Source organism: Platichthys flesus, chromosome 13, assembly GCF_949316205.1.
Source record: "Platichthys flesus chromosome 13, fPlaFle2.1, whole genome shotgun sequence".
Taxonomy (NCBI): Eukaryota; Metazoa; Chordata; class Actinopteri; order Pleuronectiformes; family Pleuronectidae; genus Platichthys; species Platichthys flesus.
In genome coordinates this window covers 9521938-9541401 of record NC_084957.1, presented here as the reverse complement: position 1 = coordinate 9541401, position 19464 = coordinate 9521938, and the positions used below count along the sequence as shown (strand labels likewise).

At 41.3% G+C, this 19464-nt stretch overlaps 2 protein-coding genes across 2 annotated transcripts; both read left to right on the top strand.

Moving 5' to 3' along the window:
• Nucleotides 1-367: 367 nt before the first annotated feature.
• Nucleotides 368-5977, top strand: LOC133967078 (sacsin-like). Its single transcript, XM_062402292.1, has 6 exons — nucleotides 368-494; nucleotides 2692-2737; nucleotides 3065-3152; nucleotides 3792-3903; nucleotides 4289-4435; nucleotides 4545-5977. The coding sequence occupies exons 2-6, from the start codon at nucleotides 2709-2711 to the stop codon at nucleotides 5975-5977; spliced, it is 1809 nt and encodes a 602-aa protein (XP_062258276.1). The 5' UTR covers nucleotides 368-494; nucleotides 2692-2708.
• Nucleotides 5978-6673: 696 nt separating this feature from the next.
• Nucleotides 6674-18538, top strand: si:dkeyp-118h9.7 (sacsin). Its single transcript, XM_062402345.1, has 2 exons — nucleotides 6674-6788; nucleotides 6910-18538. The coding sequence occupies exons 1-2, from the start codon at nucleotides 6680-6682 to the stop codon at nucleotides 17790-17792; spliced, it is 10992 nt and encodes a 3663-aa protein (XP_062258329.1). The 5' UTR covers nucleotides 6674-6679; the 3' UTR covers nucleotides 17793-18538.
• Nucleotides 18539-19464: the final 926 nt, after the last annotated feature.

Here is a 19464-nt window from a genome sequence, read left to right as displayed (position 1 = left end):
CGTAAACTTCGCAGACTTTTCCGAGTTATTTTTTCCGATTATCCGGACATTAGTGATAATAAACACTTGTGTGCAAGTGCAGTGATTGTGAGGGTGTGTGCGCTCGCGAAACTTAACTATGTGTGGGAAAACGAAACTTAACTATGTGTGCGTGCGCGCGTGTGATGAACACGCGCGCACGCACGCGCACACGCACACATAGTGTGCGTGTGCGTGTGCGTGTGCACAAGTTTCGTTTTCCCTGACTCAGCCAAAACAATGAACCCCGTATGAACCATTTCTGATGAAACGGTCTCTGGGTAAAGTTTCATTTAGGGTGAACTGGTTCTGACGCAGAGAAATGAAAGAAACAGACGTGAAGCAGGAAACGTCTCGTCACGTTGGGGCAGGACATCGTCAGTCTTTATAGTCTCATGATGAGACTCCATTCAGTCAGTCAGTGAACATCCCAGCAGCTGCAGACCTGAGACAACCCGGCGACCCACATGTCTGAGGTAAAGTGATTTTACTGCTGTCACTATGAACATATAAATTGTATTAGTATATGTTCATATATGTTTGTATTTTTGGCTTATTAATAATTTCTTCCACTTCCTACAATGATACTTTTGTTGAGCCAGTAAAATCTAAATCACACTTCCAGTCGTGTGAAGGCACAGATGTGGATCATCTGAGTTGAGCCTAAATTAAGTCAATATTTGTTTATTATTGTAGTGAGCACACGTTTATTGTCGAGATGGAAACTAACTATAAAACCATATATTCCTCCACAGTGGGTCAGTTTAACCTTATAATTTGGAAAAAGCTGAAACTTTGCTATGTTAGTCTTGAGTCCACCTGCTAATGCAAGCATCGTTGGTATTTGCATCTTCAATATGCAATGTGAGTAAGCAAAATTGATCTGGACATGGAACAGGAAATTGGTTGTTGGATCAAACACCTGGTTTGCCTGAAGGCACCACTAACCTGCTTGAATCTGGATTTTCATTTCATTAGAAAACTGATCTAGAATCAGTCTGTGTGATGAAAGACTATACATTTGTTACACTGGCATTGTTACACTGGCATTCTGGGTCTGAGTGTACATGTCTGAACCACACCCTTACTCTTGATATGGCACTCTAATTCAATAAATTCATATAGCGGTTAACTATTAAATGCAGTTTTAACTGATTTCTATGCATTTTCTTTTGTCATGCACATGGTGGCGTTAACACAGGGTTATGGTTTTCGACATTAACAAGATGCTGATGTTTCTGCAGAAATTTTTTAATTCCAGTTGAAACTATGGAAATAAGGCAGAAATGCAAAGGCAGAAACCTGTTTTGTTGGTGTGATTCGTTTTGTCTGTGTGCATTGGAGGGAGGGGCCTCATTGAAAAACCACAGGGATTGTTTCCTCCTGGGAGATGCTTAGCCTTCATCACAGGTTGCTGTTTCTCAGAAACTAAACAGGAAACTGAGCCATCACATTCTTTCACTCCCCAACACTTTAAAAAATCAAATTGAATAACACTTCCTTGTGTCCATTGCATATTAAATACAATTTTTCCACACCATAGTAATAAAGAATGATAAGTCAAAGCCAAGTACATGACTGGACTGTGTATGTTCAATGTGCAAAAGTGAGGGTGTAGATGAAATGAAAGCCCGGCTGTTGTCTGAAGGCCTCCCTACTGTCTGTCACTGTTGATGAACATTGTTATGCATTAATATTGTTGCTGTTAAATGGTGTTGCTTGGGTGTTGCCTTGTTGTTATGTTCTCCAGTATGTCTTCTGACATAAAACACTAATTACCACATTCATGATGTCATCGTGTGGAATTGGCATCCTGCCATGTGTCTGGAGATTAGGGTGAATCTCTCCGCCCACTCCCGGTCTCACAGAATAGACATTCGGGCTTAAGATGACTTAACCGTTACATATTTCTCTGATTCTCTTTTCAGACAGCAGCACCACCATGAAATAAACCCTGGTCCATTAGGACCACAGATTAACATATTCCAAGCTGCTTTTCTTCATCACCAAAGCGTCATCTGACAAAATCAGCAAACACACAAGTCCAAGACAATGACTGTGATTTAAGCTACAATTACGTGTTAAACAATGGCTCAGGGAGACAATTAGCGGATGATAATTCACACCATTGACTTTTGATCAGAATGTTTACATGAGCTGCTACCAGAATATTCCATTCACATTCCCATTCACAGAGCATAGTCTGACCATAACAGAAATAGCTGCTTACTGCCGTACATGTTAATGTTGCAAAATTGTGAAAATGTAAATACATTAGATGTATGCATATCTATGCAACATGACAGATCGGATGCAGGCCTTCAATTATTGCTTAATCTGAGTATGACCTTTATTCAGGTAAAGCTAATCAGAAAATACTGTTTACATGACAGTGAGACCATTTTCTTAAGTGGGTTAATATCAGAATATTGGTGTCTATGTCAACAAAGCCAATATCAGCTGCCATGCCATGGGGACAATTAAATGTGATGTAGCTTTGAATGCATTAAAATGAAAACTCAGCTGCCCTGATGTATTGATGATATGTTTGTATATGAACAGTTTGCTTTGTGAAGTGCTCAGGCCTTACCTAATGCTTTTTCAATTCATTATTAACGCCAGTAACTATGCTAGAGTCATTGCAGTTGTCACAATAATGTCATTCTGTTACAGCACCCAACACAGGCAGGATGAGTCAGAAGACAAAGAAAAAAGCTCGGTGAGTTTCACCCGTATCTGTTTAGACATTGATGCACTGACCCATTACAGTGAGAGCGACATCATCATGTTCACTTTTAGTAATTTTGTAGTCAGTGAAGGAACAATGTGATGAAATCAGAAGGTGTCCATGTTATATTGTCTTATGATTCTGTTAATAGCTTTCTTTTTTAAAATGTATTTCTAATTTATTTTTTTGTACCTAATCTTAGGTCCTCTGACTTGACTTGTCTAACTGCACCCTTCCAATCTCTTAAGTACTTGGATGACTCGACTTATGTTAATTTGGATTCTAACTCTTTTTCTTTACTCCTGCTGCTTTGTTTAGAACGTCGTTCGGGGCAACAGCTCCACCCTTCATTGACTACCTGAAAGATATTCTACGTCGATACCCAGACGGTGGACAGATTCTGAAGGTTGGTATACAGTCAGTGCTTGCTTGTCAAATACTGGGTGAAACAAGGCATGGGAATGAAGAAATGCTAAACGCTAAAGGCTCAATCCAACGCTTAAAGTGCTTGGAACAAACGTTTGTGTTGATTGAAACTGTATGAGCGTTACAAAGGAAGATGTTCCAGTGAGCAGATTGGGACATAACGTTACTGATTTAATCAGAACATTTCTCAGGTCAGGGGAAAAGATGCCACGACAGCTAACATTACACTGCTAGCTTCATTAAACATGCAAGTTGGTTATTTAACGCTCCAGCACCTGACAAAAGGTTTATCATTCCCTATGATGAGGATGTATATGTTTCATAAAGATCGTCATCAGAGTAGGCAAAAGGATTTTGTGGGTCTCTACAGACACTTGTCCTCCCTAGAGACCCTGTAATAATCCACTACGGGATCCTCTACTTAACCTGCTCTGGAGTAAGCTGGCACCATGGTAATCTATGCTGAATTGCCAGCTTACTTACTTTATAAGAAATTAATGAGAAATAAAAACTCTGAATTGAACACAAAATTACCCTGATAATTGCAAATCCTACTTCGTACCACAGGCCTCCGGACTGCTAAACTCTGTTCATGGTCATGATCTTTATTTGTCAACAGGAGCTGATTCAAAATGCAGATGATGGTCAAGCCACAGAAGTGGTTTTCATCCACGATGAAAGAAGCTATGGGACTAAGAGCCTGTGGACTGATGAACTGGAAAAATACCAAGGTACCAAATTGATAATAGAAATAATTGATTACTTGATGATACAGCTTATAAGTCAACAATCAAAACCTAGTTCTCATGATCACTTATAAGAAGTATGATACTTAATAATCACCTTCTGTGCAGAAGTAAAGCAGCCTCTGCAATGTAATGTATGTAACATTAGACCACAAAAGATCCCAGGATTACTATAATATTAGTTACATAGGTTTACTCAACAGTTTTAAATACTGGTTCTGACCAGGAAATGTATACAGTATTTCTACCTCAGTTTTTGCGGCGTTGGACTTCAAATTCAACTGTTTGAGAGAAACTGGAGAACATTAATGAACACTTGCGTGAATTGATGAATTGCCATAAGGATTTTTTTCTGTGACTAACTTTTTAGGTCCCGCTCTCTATGCATACAACAATGCTGCATTCACTGATGATGACTGGGAAGCTATTCAGAGGGCAGGAAGGAGTGACAAGCGCAATGACCCAAACAAAGTCGGGAGGTTTGGAATCGGCTTCAACTCTGTCTACCACATAACAGGTAAAATACATGTGCACTTCTCACCCATGTGCCTAATAGTCAAAGTATTAGTATTAGATAAAGTATGTTGCGAATTAACGGCAAAATATCTATCTTATCTTATTTACAGATGTGCCGAGTATATTCAGCTCAGCACACCTTGGCTTGTTGGACCCCCAAGAAAAGATATTTGGAGACAGAAATGGAGGTTATCTGTGGTCTTTGGATGATCCTGAACACCAAGAAGCTCTGACATTCATGCATGATCAGTTCCAACCCTTTCGAGATATAGTTTCACTTGTGAGCGAACAAGAGTGGGCAAAAGTCATCATGGAGGATCAGCGCTTTGACGGCACAATTTTCAGATTCCCTTTGCGCAACGAGACATCAGAAATTTCAGATAATCTGTATGACTCCGACAAGGTGGTTGAGCTTTTCGACAGCTTCATTGCAGATGCGGAACAGAGCCTCCTGTTCCTCAAAAATGTGACTTCTGTGTCACTGATACATATTGACGTACATGGCACTGTGAACACCAGACTTAAGGTGATATCCTCAGTGAACACGCATGTCGTTTTGAAGTCAGAAGACGAGTCAGTCATTGACAGTTTAACAAGGTTCAAACTGATCACCATCCACGCAGACGCCCACAGAGAAACAAAGTGGCTTGTGACAACATGTACCATGAAGGAAGGCATTGTAGACAATCTAGATGCACTCGCAGAAAAGTTGAAATTTTTGCCACAAGTTGACTTGGCCTTCCCTTGTGGAGAGCGAACAGACAGCAGCGAAGGTCGACTGAGCTGCTTTCTCCCCCTCCCAAACAATGAGTCCAACAAAACAGGACTCCCGGTTAATGTCAACGCATGCTTTGGTCTCACAGACAACAGAAGACACATCAAGTGGGAAGAGGAAGACCAGAGACATGATGAACATGCCATGTGGAATGAACTGCTAATGAAGGAGGTGCTCCCTCATGCATACCTCACGATCATTCAAGATGCTATCAAACTTGCCCAGCAGGCTGTTCTGCCTGTCTGTTCTGTGTACGATTTGTGGCCAGATATCGCCAAGATAGAGCACAAAGAAAAATGGGGTGCTGTTGGTCTGAATGTTCTCAGTCACTTTTTCTCACAGGATGTGGCTCTCCTCTCTCTAGCAAAAGATGGACGGCAATTCATCACTCTATCAGAAGCTGTGTTCCCCTGTAATGCTCCAACAAGCTCTGAAATACTGGCCGCCATTAAAAACACGTTGGTTTCCTGTGGAGAAAATCTTGTCACATTACCGGGACCTGTTGCAAGAGCCATACGTGAGGCCTGTCCTGTCAGCAGCCTGACATACGTGACGCCAGCTTTCTTGAGGGACATTCTCCGCAACCCTGATGCGCTTAACATCCCTAAAGACGACAAACTATGTCTTTTGGAGTTCATATTGAGTGATGGAGAATACAGAGAACTTGAGGGTCTTCAGCTGCTACCACTCAATGATGGCTCTTTCAGATCTTTCACAGACCGAGAGGAGGACGCTGCTTTGATGGACAGCGAGGAATTTCCCAGGTAAAATATATTTATAATGAAATAGTATTCATATAAATAAAATGAACAGCATGAGACAAACACCCACAATCTTAATAGAGGCAAAATTTGGGTTTGGGCTTAAAAATCACGATGTATTATGCTATTGTCGTCAAACTACATCTGTCATGTAACTACTTTGGTCTAGTTATGATGAGTGATTAATGTAATGGTAGTTTGATTAGATAAAGATGGATAATAACCGTGAGATTGCAGACCCCCACACAAAGTGGCAAAAAAACAAAAACAAAACATGGCTTGAAAATCAACCTTAGCCAAACCCTGGATTTGTAGAATAATTACAATCCGATTCCGATCGTATACATTGGGCTTGTCAGAGCATTTTGTTGAAAAAAACTGCATGCAAGTGTGGTGGTCCTGTGGCCCACACCCAAACTCAAATCCTAAGATTTTTAAAGATGTGATTCTTTCCTGTAAAATAGAAAACACCAGAGATATGGAAGTTTAGCCTGAACCCTAAACACAGATCTCGACCCTTTATACAAATTATAATGTACTGTATTTAGTTTGTTCCCTAATAATATAAATTGGCAGTTGTTCCCCGAATCAAGCGAATCTACTGATTGGCTTACTCTTTCTTGGTTCAGTATTTTATTTGTCAATGCATATGGTCTTAAGCAGTTTCTGATCTTCTCTTCCATTAGATTGAATCTAGACTGATATAAACATGTGCTATCTTTTGTGCAGAGCCTTGCTGCCATGCTGCAAACACCTCTTCATCCCTGATGATCTCAGTCCAGCCTGCATTACCCACCTGAATGAACTGGCCAGAAAAGGTATGGATGTGATTTTATTAAAAACTGTTATTTAAAAGTGAGCTGTGTCTGTAATTTGCATGTTGTTTCACTACATCAACATATATTTATACATATATTGATCCAAAAATGTGTGTTTCAGATTTCTACAAAGTCATCAACATTGACGCAGACCAAGTGGCTGACTACACAAGGAGGTTTTTGCCATCAGACTGGAAGCAGACCAGGACGGGGCTCGTTACCTGGAACATCGGCTGCAGTCAACACCCACCTTTAAAATGGCTCCAACAATTCTGGAAATTTCTCAACACTCACTTTAAAGAGTTAAGTCAATTTACTGAAATACCATTAATACCTATCAGCCCCCTGTCTGTAAGTCAGGTTGTGTCACTAGCACAACTACAAAAGAGCACAACCCTCATTTTTCAGAAAACCAAAAACATTAGCTTGCCAGATGAAATAGCTCAGTTGTTGAGCAAAGCCGGTGGCACAGTGGTGAAAGGAAACGAATGGCTCCAGCACGTAGACTTAGACTCTTACGTGCTGTGCCCATCTCCGAGGAGCGTCATGACAGTCTTGGTGAATTTAAACCCTCAGAATCTCATTGGAGAACTCATGACGGCCTCTCACACAGCACGAGAAGAACTGAAAGATTATCTCTCTCGTCTGGATTCTTTCTCAAGGAGTGAGAATGATTTACTCTCAAAGTTACCTCTCTTTCAAACCATGAGAGGAGTGTGTTCCGCAGCTCACTCAAAGAAGGCTGTTCTTATGACATCTGGTCTAACAGTACCAACAGAACTCCCAATGCCTGATTCAGTTGTGCAGTGTGCTACTGAGGCTGATCGCAGATTGTTACAGCTGCTCAACATTAGTCTCTTGGACACAGCCGAAGCAGTCCTTCTCCTCGTTGCCTGTATTGAGAAGAGATCTTGCAGCAAAGACGACACAGAGAAAATCATGACTTGGATTTTGCAGAATGGTAATATCCTTTTCTCTCAGAATAAGACCTTGAGAGAAAGATGCAAGGACTTGAGCTTCATTGAGGTGAACGGACAGCGGAAAAAAGCCTCAAATTTTTTGGATCCAAGAATTACATCTTTCTCAGTCATTTTTGACTCAAATCTCTTCCCCCCACATCTGTACACTCACACACCACAAATGCTTCAAAGCCTAACAGATCTTGGATTGCTAAATAAAAAAGCAGATTTGTCATCTCAGCACTTGTTGAATGCCGCCACACTGATTGACAAAATGCATGTTTCCTCTCCAACTGAGGCTGAGAAAAGAGCTCAGGTGCTCTTAAAATTGTTGGATGGCAATAAACTGCTGTCAAAGTTTTCAGATAAGGAGCTTCAAAGCTTTAAAAAGCTCAAATGGATCCCATGTAATCAACCTGGTTATGACAAATCTCAGAATATTGGTTTCTTCTGCCCAAATGAAGTAAGACATTCTGATTTCAAGGACATTGTTGGACATGTAATGCCTTTACTGGGAAATGTCACTGACAGAGTAAGCAACAAACTTGGTCTCAAATGTCGACCACCACCAGAAAAAGTAATGGACAATTTATCGGTCCTGACATCAAAGGTCCAGAAAATGGTAGATCCTGACAGAGATGTGGATTTCAAAAGGGAGCTGCATAGCATTTACAGACATATGCAAGAGGACATCTCTGAATTTGCGACAATGATAAACGGGGACACACGCTGGCTGTGGAGCCACAACCAGTTTGTTTCACCAAAGGATCTGGTTCTTGACTACCCACCTAATCTAGACTTGAGCTCTTACATTGGAAAGGTGCCCGATGAATTCCTGTCATACAAGAAGTTGCTCAAGGAATCAGGCCTGAGAACGCTGATTTCAGATGAAGAAATCATTGGCATTCTGCATTCTATCCAGCAAAATATTGAAGGAAGGCAACAGCCATATGCAAGTTCCTCTGAGGTAGAAGTGTCAATAGAAATTCTTAACTGGCTTTGGAGAGAGAAGAAGGCTGTTAAGGATGACATCCCAGTGCCAGTCATGTTAGAGGGTGAACAATACACGCTGCAACCAGGGTCAACAGCAGTCTTCTGTGATGTCAGCAAAAATGGGTTGAAAGATCTTAAGTGCAGCCAGGAGGAAATTCAGGTTGTACATGAGGAAATCACAAAAGCAACAGCTGAATGGTTGAACATTCAATTTCTCAGTACCTTTATCCTCAATCCAGAGTTAGTGGGAATAGAGCAGTGTGGGCAATCTGAGCCAATAACAACTAGGATTAAAAACATTCTTAAAGAATACGATGAAGAAAGTGATGTATTCAAAGAGCTAATCCAGAATGCAGAAGATGCTGGAGCAGAGGTCTGCAAATTCCTGGTGGATTTCCGAGTGCACAAAGATCCCCCTGAAAGTCTCATTGACCCTGACATGGCCCTTTGTCAAGGACCTTGTCTTTGGGCATTTAATAATGAGCAGTTCACAGCTGAGGATTGGAAAAATATTGTCCGAGTTGGCGCTGCTTCAAAAGAAACCAAAGTGGAAAAAATTGGAAAGTTTGGACTTGGATTCAATACTGTGTATCATGTGACAGATGTTCCCTCCATCCTGAGTGGCAACAGTCTTCTCATTCTTGATCCAAATGTAACTCATCTAAAAAAGCACATCAAGCACAAAACCAATCCTGGACTCAAACTTGATCTCTCTAATCAGCAACTTTTCCGTTGGTTTCCTGGTCAGTTTGGACCATATGAACACATTTTTGACTGCAATTTCAGCAAACAAAGTCCTCCTGAACCCTATTCAGGCACACTGATCAAACTACCTTTTCGAACTGAAGTAGAAGCTCTCCAATCAGAAATAAGCACAATGGTGTATCACAAACCCAATATCCTCAATTTTCAACAGCACTTAACTAAGAATTCACAAACTCACCTGCTTTTCCTGAAGAAAGTAAATGCATTAACTCTACAAACGATCTCCAGCAATGCATCCACTCCACCAAGAGATGATGAAATAGAAGCTGTTCTAACTGTCTCCAAAACCGTTGTGAGTGCAGTGAGGATTCCTGATGAATGCTTTGTGTCGAAGCAGGATCAGGCTGAGAAATCACTGTTGAAGCTTGATGGGAAATGTAAAGAGGTCATTGACTCCACCACAGTCAGTGTTGTACAAATCACCAGTCAGCAGTCTGGAGTGACTGAAGTCCAGTCCTGGCTCCTGTACAACTGCTTTGGAACAGATACGTCTTTAAAAATGGCCCTTGAAAAAAACAAAGGAGCCAAGTTTTCTTTGCCCATAGGGGGGGTTGCTGTGCCTTTGCAAAATAATCCAAAATCCGGGAAACTGGCCTCATCACAAACAGATCTTGTTGGACAGGCATTTTGCTTCCTTCCTCTTTCCATTCACACAGGTCTTCCAGTTAATGTAAATGGTACATTTGCCGTAACTAGCAACCGAAAAGGTCTGTGGGAGAGTGGGGTGAAAAATGAATGGAACAAAGCCCTTCTACAGGATCCTGTATTGAATGCATATGTCATGACACTTTTGACACTGAAAATGTCTGAAATCAACCAACTGGAAGATTACTGTTATCACACCTTCTGGCCTGATAGAGAGAAAGTGAGTGAAACTTTCAAGCCTTTGGTGGATGCGTTTTACTCCACCATTGCCCAGAACAACAAGGGTCCAGAGCTCTTTAGTGACGGAGAACATTGGTGTTCAATGGACACTGCCATATTTCTACATGAGAGCATTGAAGAGGATGAGGACATCAGTGAACTTGTCACACAACTGTGCAAGAAATATCTAAAACCACCCAACATTGTTGTCCCTCTTCCACTGTGGCTGAAAAATAGCTTCAAACAGGCAGGCCTGGAAAAGGTTGTACAGAACAGAACATGGAACTGGGAAAGGTTTTACCAAGAAGTAGTGTTTACCAACCTTGATACCATTGAGCCTGTGAGCAGAGATAGGCTTTTACTGCATGCTATCGATCTTCAAGTCACAGGGATTGACAATCGACTCATCAGCGAACCATGCATTCCCACAACAGACGGACAGCTGCAGTATATCAACAAACTTGTGGATCCATCGGGGAAAGCTGCCTGTCTTTTTGAACCAGAAGTGGGGCGCCTGCTTGGTGGGACAAAAAATGACTTTTGCTCCCCCAAAAGGATGAAGCGCTTGTTGGAACTTGGAATGGCAAGTGACGATCTCCCACTGGAAGAAATCACAGAAAAAGCAGGCACAATCCCCCAAACCTGGAGCACTGACAGAGAGAAAGCATATGAGAGGTTGAGATGCCTTCTTTCACTTATGGAACATCACATGAATGAGGAAGACTCCCCCCAATGGGTAACACTCAGGAAGACGGAATTTCTTCCAGCATTTTCACCTGGTGACACGATGAAAGGAAATGCAACACTCAGAAGGCCCACTGATGTGTTTAGTGACAAATGCAGACTTCTTGTGGACATGACACAGCCTGTGCTGGATCGTACCAATCTGAAGATAGACAGCACTGATCCGGTCCTACAAATCTTAGGAGTTCATGACAGTCCAAGTCCTGAGATAGTGCTTCAGCAGCTGGAAGAAATGTCAAAGCAGTCTCAATCCATTGACCAACCTATGCTTCACGAAAGAGCACATGAGTGCTATAACTTTCTAAACCAGGGGCTCGGTGAGCCTGAGAACTCCACTGTTATCTCACAGAGGGCAAATTCATTCCCTTTCATACTTGTAGGCAGTACATTTATAAATGTGAACTGTGTAGCTGAAAACGAGCAGTTTGAAGCAAAACCGTACCTGCATGTACTTCCACCAGGCTTCAGAAGTTTCACAAATCTCTGGAAATGTGTAGGTGTTGAGGAAAAATACACAATCAGTCAGTTTGAAACTGTGCTCCAGAACTTGCACTGTCAACATGGAAACAAGCCCCTGCCAAAGAGTGATCTGTCAATGTGCCTCACAATTCTAAACAAAGGGATATTTGAGGCAAAAGAGAAAGCAACAGTTGACTGCCTGATACCAAACGTACATGGAGTTTTGCAACCTGCAAATGAGCTGTTCTACGATGACAGTCCATGGATGCCAGTGGCTACTGGTGTCACATTAAGCCACAAGAATATCGCACGTGCTATGGCTCAGCACTTTGGAATAACAACAACTAGGCATCATACTCTGAAAAGCTATGAAAATGACATTTCACCATATGCCTTTCCATTTGAACAGCATGAGGATCTGACAGTTCGAATCAAAAACATCATTTCAGCCTATCCGTCAAAAAAGGATATCCTTAAAGAGCTAATCCAAAATGCTGATGATGCAGAGGCAACAGAAATCCACTTTGTGTGGGACAAACGACAGCATGGCAAAGAAAAAACTTTTGGGAAGAAATGGAACGATCTGCAAGGTCCAGCACTGTGTGTATTCAACAACAAAGTATTTTCTGATGCTGACCTGGCTGGAATTCAACACCTGGGAGAAGGAGGGAAGCAAAACACTCCAGGAAAGACAGGAAAATATGGGGTTGGATTCAACTCTGTTTACCATTTGACTGACTGCCCCTCAATCCTCACTGGAGATAAATCACTGCTCATTTTTGATCCCAATCAAAAATACATTGAAAGTTCTTCAGACAAACCACCTCCTGGCATTGGCTTTAACCTAGCTGATGAATTCAAGAACATGATCATGGACGTCTACAAATCTTTTCTTCCAGACGATTTCTCTCTCAAAGACGGCACCATGTTCAGATTACCTCTGAGGATTGGTACCATGGCAAACAGCTCCAACATATCAAAGCAGGGAGTCACTGACGATGACATGAGAGAACTGTGCTCTGCTCTCTCAGAAGATCCTGAAGGATTAATTATTTTTTTGAAAAACATCTGCAAAATCAAAGTCCATGAAATCAATCCTTCAGGAAAACTCAAAACACTCTATGTGGTTGAAAAACATCTACACCAGAAAAGCAGAGAAGAAAAAGATGCTTTTGTAAAACTTCAACAAGAAGCACTTCAATCTGACGAGGTAGCATCACCACACAACACAATTTATGAAACCACAATTTCAACCTCAAGTAAAAGACAAAGTAAGTGGATCGTTGCAGAGCAGTTTGGCTCATTCAAAAACAGTGATGGAAGGGAAACCATATCAGAGAAACTTCCCCAAGCAGCAATAGCAGCATGTGTGAGCCCAAAGGATGAAAGTAAGGCTCCTGGTTGTTTGGATTTTAAAGGCGAAGCATTTTGTTCACTTCCTTTGCCTGGGACCACAGGACTTCCAGTGCACATCAACGCAAACTTTGAGGTAGACTCTTCCAGGAGAAACCTTTGGAAAGAAGATGGGCAAAGTCAGAAAAGTGAGTGGAATGAATTATTGAAACAGAGTGTCATTGCTCCACTGTACGCAGATCTCCTTCATTACATCAGCCAAAACATTGCAAAGACAAAGGTGTTATATAGATCTTTGTGTTTACTCTTCAATCATTCGTATTTGTTTTTTTGGCCAACTGTGTCCAAAGATGTTGATCAGAATTGGCATGAAATGATACACGAGGTGTACAGATCAATCAAGGAAAAAGGTCTAAATGTGATTCCTGTGATGAGAAGATCAACACATGTACTTGCAGGCCACACATTCATTGAATACTCTTTTGACTGGTGTGACATCAGAGAAACTGAGGCAACAAAGGCGCTTTACCTGACACATTCAGGCGATGAGGAGATGAATCTCATTTTGGAAGATCTGGGAATGAAATTGGTTCCATTTACTACTAAAATGCAAGAAGTCTGGAAAAGCTTCAAATCTGCCGGTATTGAACTGAAAGACGTGAATCCTTCAACTGTACGGACTTTCCTGAAGGAAAAACCTCTCCATGACCCAAAGCAAACAGATGAAGCATTACCACTGCCCTTAACTTCAACTCTGATCAGTGATGATAAAAGATGTTCAAAGCTCCTGGGATTCTGCTTAAAAGATCTCTTGTTGCCTAAGGTCCCCAAGGACGACGATAGTTTACTCAATGGGCTTCCACTTCTCCTCACAAGAGATAAAGTTTTGAGAGTGTTCAACTCCAATTCTCCTAAACTGATATCACCATACAACATTTTGTTCTTTGACTACATGGACCAATTTGCAGATTATACGACCAACCGATATCACATGACTGTTCTGCAAAGATTTAACCTTGTCAAAAGTCTGACAGTTCCTCTTGCAGCAAAATATCTGAAGCCATTAATTCAGCTTCATCTTGATAGCTGTGCTGTTGATCCAGACAGTGGTCTCCATGTCCCAAACCAGACAATGTTGGTCTGGTTGAATTCACTTTGGACATTCTTAGCAAGTCAAATTACAACAGCCAGTGGTGACGAACAATCTCTGACATTCAGCGATGTGAGGCAGCTTTTCAGTGAATGCACCATTCTACCGGTTGTGTGTCCAAGGTTAAACAACAAGTGCTTCTTAAAAACAATGAAAGACATGCAGAGTGTGATTCAGTTTGCCCCAGAAAGATCAGACATCCTCTTCAAACTTGGATTCATGAAGCTCAACAATACATTCTTCAAAGATACGCATATAGATCAACAGATACATTTTCTTCTAAGCTCTGAGCTTATGGATGTGAATGATGCAAGCTGTGTGCTGGACCAGCTTTTTAACATTGACCCCTCAGAGTTTTCCCAGCTCTCCTCTGATGAGAAAAGTGAGCTTCAAAGCTTCCTGCACTCTGGAGTGGCCAAGGCCAAAGACACTCAAGACTATCAGCGGAAGCTCAGGTCCCTGCCATTATTTGAAACAATATTTGGTGAAAGAGTGAGGATTGATGGACATAAGGAGGTATTTATTCTCAAGAGCGAACAATTGGGGAAGTTCCCGGATTTGGTCCTCCTGCACAACAGCAACACCATTTTTCTCAAAAACTACCATCTGTCACAATCACTAAACATCAAAATCCTGACTGACATGGAGTTTTTAATAAAGTTCATTCTCCCTGTTGTAAACACACTCGAAGAGAAGCTGGCACTTCAGTGCTTCCAGCTCTTACTGTCACTGCAACATGATGACAACTACTCTGAATACAAGGACAAAATCATCTCCTCGATGAAGACGGTCAAATTGATCCGCAATTCCCAAGACAGTTTGGAGACAGCATCATATTTTTTTGATGATAGCATCGAGCTATACATGAAGATGTTGCCCCAGGAGAGATTTGTGCCTGAGAGATTTTGGTCTGAGATTGATGAAAGAAATCCACTAACAAAAATACAAGTCAAAGTGCTGCTCATAGAACTTGGAATGAAGCATGTGCTGTCAAACGATGAAATAATATATTTTGCTCACCAGCTTGAATCAGAAGCAAAAAATAACTTTCCGCTTCAAGAGCTGAAAGATAAATCATCATTACTCTTTACAGAAGCCTTAACTAAAGTGAGTGAGAAAGAAAACAACGAAAAGTTGCTGGAGCGCATAGCGGACATCAAGTTCATTTTCCCCGTGACGATTCAAAAAGAACTGTGCGACTATCACCAACCATTCGTCGCTGAGGGAAGTGCTGTTACAATCAGAGGCTCTTTGATGGAAATCGATCCTAAGCATCAACAATTGATTTGGTCTTCAATGCCGATCATACATTTACAAGTTTATCAGTCGCCGGAGCTGCTGCGGGTGATGAAAAATTCAGGTGCCCATAGTCAACCACCTCCACAGTATGTAACCAGCAACATGAGCAACATCTGTCAGTCTCCCTGTCAAACTGACAAGTTGATTAAAACCCGTGCTATGGTGTTTCGAAGTTCCTACGCCTTCCTGCAAACAAACACGTTTGACAGTCGGCCACTGGCTGGTCTTCCCATTGTATTGGTTGAAAAGGACAAAGAACTTGTGAAGACTGAAGACACGTCTCTTTTCTTCCGCTTTCACAAAGAGTTCAGACCATATTTGTACAAAATTCCTGTAATTGATACAATTTACAAAGACTTCTTCAAAAAATTAGGTGTTAAGGAGAAACCTACTGCTGTGGAGTATAGTAATGTTCTGGAAGCAATTTATAACGACTCTTGTGATAAACCATATCTAAACCCAAACCAACTCATCACTGTAAAACGTGCTGTTCAGAATATATTTCAGTTAATCAAAGACGAAGGACACAAGTCCCTTGTTAAAGATGTGAAGTCTTTGTATCTTCCTGCAGTAGATGGTAAATTATACCCCTCATGCAAACTGTACTACAATGACACAACATTTGAGACCGAACGGTTAGAAGAAGCCTTGGAGGGTGAGGTCCTGTTGCTTGGGAAACTCAGCGAATGCCATTTGGGGGAAGACACCTATGAGCATCATCGGCTGGTGAAGTTGCTTCCTCCAAACCTTCAGCCAAAAATGCTGACTCATGTCATCAAGGAGAAAGTAGTGGAATCACAACTTGAGCGTTGTGAGTTTGAGACTTACTGTGAATTCAGTGGATGGTTTGAACAACATCTGTCCTCATATGCATTCAGACATGGACTCATTTGCCTCATCAGAGCAGGGTCTCAAGGGGAAATAAAACTCAATGATGCCGCTGACATGTGCGAGAAGATTTTTGGCAGAATTCAGATCGTCTGCTGCAAAAACCTGGAAACAAAGCTTTGGCTGAAGGAACAGCCGCTAGAAAAAACTGCCACTGAAAGTGGCGTTTTTGTCACACGAGATCAACAAGGCTGCACATTTTACCTAAAACACAATGATGACATGTCTGCAAAGGTTAAAGGTGAAGTCAATATGACACTGACAGAGGAGATTAATGCTCTTTTAGGCAACAGAATTGAACCAGTTCACCACCTAGTCCTTGGACATCTCCTTTTGTGTGACAGTTTACAAGATGTTCAGAAAACTCTGGCCAAGAATAAGATCAAAGACAGCACTGAAACTAAAAGTTTGCTTTTCACACCACCAGCCCCTGGGACAGAAGTACCAAAGGAATGGCATGATTCCTTAGACATGCACATCCTCAATAACTTTGAGGAGGGGGAATATGTTGGCTACAGCACTAACGACAAGTATATTTATGCAGTTATTGTTGAAGAACTGCCTGGAAACTCTGGGCAGCTTTCACGCAGATACAAAGTCGATATTGGAGAAGAGGAGCCAATTGAAGTCAGTTGTCTTGACATATATCAGATTAAACGGGAAAAGAAATCAAAACCTGGGAGGACTTGCAAATCCGGTTCTGGCATGGAGCTGGAGCCACTGGTGGGAGCTGTGCCGCCTCGTTCCCTGTCATCATCTACAAGGTCCTTACCAGCCTCTGTTGACGAAGCTAAAAGGGAAATTGATCAGTGCTTGGCAGAGATATGGACTCTTCCTGCGGAGGAGAGGCACAAAGCCATCAAGCGACTATACCTCAGGTGGCATCCTGACAAAAATCCTGACGACCAGTTTCTTGCCAATGAGGCATTCAAATACTTGATGAGTCGAGTTGAAGAGCTCAGCACAGGCAAAGGCAAAAGCGGAGGCGCCTCCTTTTCAAGGGGTCACCAGGATTTCAGAGACTTCTACCAGCAATGGGATCAAGAGGCACGGTATCACCGAAGTAATCGAGCAGGATTCTCTGGTGGCGGTTTTTGGACCAATAATGGAAATGTCCCACAGCCGAACAAAAAAGAGGCTCAGCGCTGGTGCAGACAGGCTCGCTGTGATCTCAATGCAGCCAACAAGGACACCGGTGGGGGCAGCACAGAATGGTGTTTGTTCAAAGTCCATCAAGCAGTGGAAAAGTCTCTTACAGCCGCAGAGTATAAAAAGCACGGCCGTCCTGTCTCCGGCAGCTCCATCTCAGCCCTTGCCAAACAAGTTTCTGGCTATAACCCCCAACTGACAAATCTGCCTCAAACAGTGCAAAATCTGAAGATACTGGGAGTGGACGCCAAAAAGACTCAGTATCCCAACTGCCATCGGTATCCACACATTCCAAACGGACAGTTCAAATCTGAGAACGAAATGCAAGCACTGGAGAAAGCGCTTGAGCTCCTCAATGCAGTTGAGGCATATGTGAATTAGCAATTCCAGTCATGTAATGCTGAGAACGCAAATTCTTAGTCTTTATGTTTTAAATACAATTTAGCCTTTTTGAATTAGCCATATGGTGTTATTTAAAGTCTCTTTTTAGAGTAATTTCACCATATGATTTGTTACTGAAATGTAAAATAACTGAGATTTGTGCCCGGTTGTAAACGTTTGAAGTCTCACCGAGGATCAGTACATTCATTATCATTCATAACATCTCATTAGGGTTCAGCACTGTCACCATACAACTTATGTCATGAAAAATGCAGATATCAAATAATTGTTGTTATGATGTCAACATGTATGAATACTTACTAAGGACCAGTATAATCACTCTTCTACTTTGTTATGTTCTATTAGTGTCAATAACCACTCACTGAGGACCTATATACAGTGATCAATGTGTGACTGTTATGACAGTGTTCCACATTTATGGCTTCTGTCTGTGGGTCTGTTCATCCAATGTACTTTATGTTCTATTAATATTTTTAGGTTCTCACTGAGCATAAATATACAGTGATCGATTTATGTCATGAAAATACATGTTCCTTTTCATTTTTGTTAACTTTAATAGCTACTTGCGGAAAACCTAAGTAATCGCTGTGACACTTTGGTATGAAAATGCAAGTGCAAATGTTTTCCACTTATAATTTTGAAATAAACTTCTGTTTCAGTTGAATCACCTTTTTCCTGTTAAAAAAACGAATAAAAATTAAAGTACAATAAAGGATGAAAAGTTTACTCCTGTTTCATGTTTGTTTTGAAGTCTTCTCACAGGTTATGTAGTGTAAGAAGGTTTTGACAGATTATTGTGTTTGTTATATGGCTAAATCCTACAGAGCATGTGTGTGTATGTACAGCATCACTTCCAGTTAAGCTTGTGCTCTGTGTGAATGGGGTGTGCCCAGCATTCTTAATTATGACTTATTATTATTATTAATATATAGAACAAACAAAAGTCATTGCTTTTTTTCTTTTAGAACCACAAAAAAAACCACTGTTAGCACCTGACAAGAGGGTCCCCGGTTTGAATCCCTGACTGGCCGGGGTCTTTCTGAGTGTACTTTGCATGTTCTCCCCGTTACTGCTTGGGTTTCCTCTGGCTTCCTCCTGCAGCCTAAACACATGCAGGCTTGGGTCAAGTTCATTGGAGACTCTAACGTGTCTGTAGGTGTGGATATGAGTGTGAATGGTTGTTTGTCTCTTTATGTTGGGCCTGAGATGCATTATTCAAGGTTCAGTGTGTAACATTTCAGTGCTTTCTATTGGAAAGTAATTGAATATAAAATAATCTTTCACTAGTTTTTTTAGGACTGATAAACAATATTTATATCAAGAGTGGGTCATCTCTACTAGGGCTGCTCGATTATGGAAAAAATCACAATCACGATTATTTTGGACAATATCGAAATCACGATTACTTTTGACTTTGAAATTTCCTCTCATAATTAAATGTCGTACACATTTTTAGCTTCAAGTAGCTAATATCTGGATATTTCAAAGTACTGTAAAATCCCTTTGCTCAATAATTCCAGAGAGAGACATATATGCCTTTGTTCAGGACCCCTCTGAATACCGACAAACTGAATATCAAAAACTTTCACTGTAGGGGGGCATTCAGCTGCAACATCACCACTAGATAACACTAACTTCTGCACATTAAACC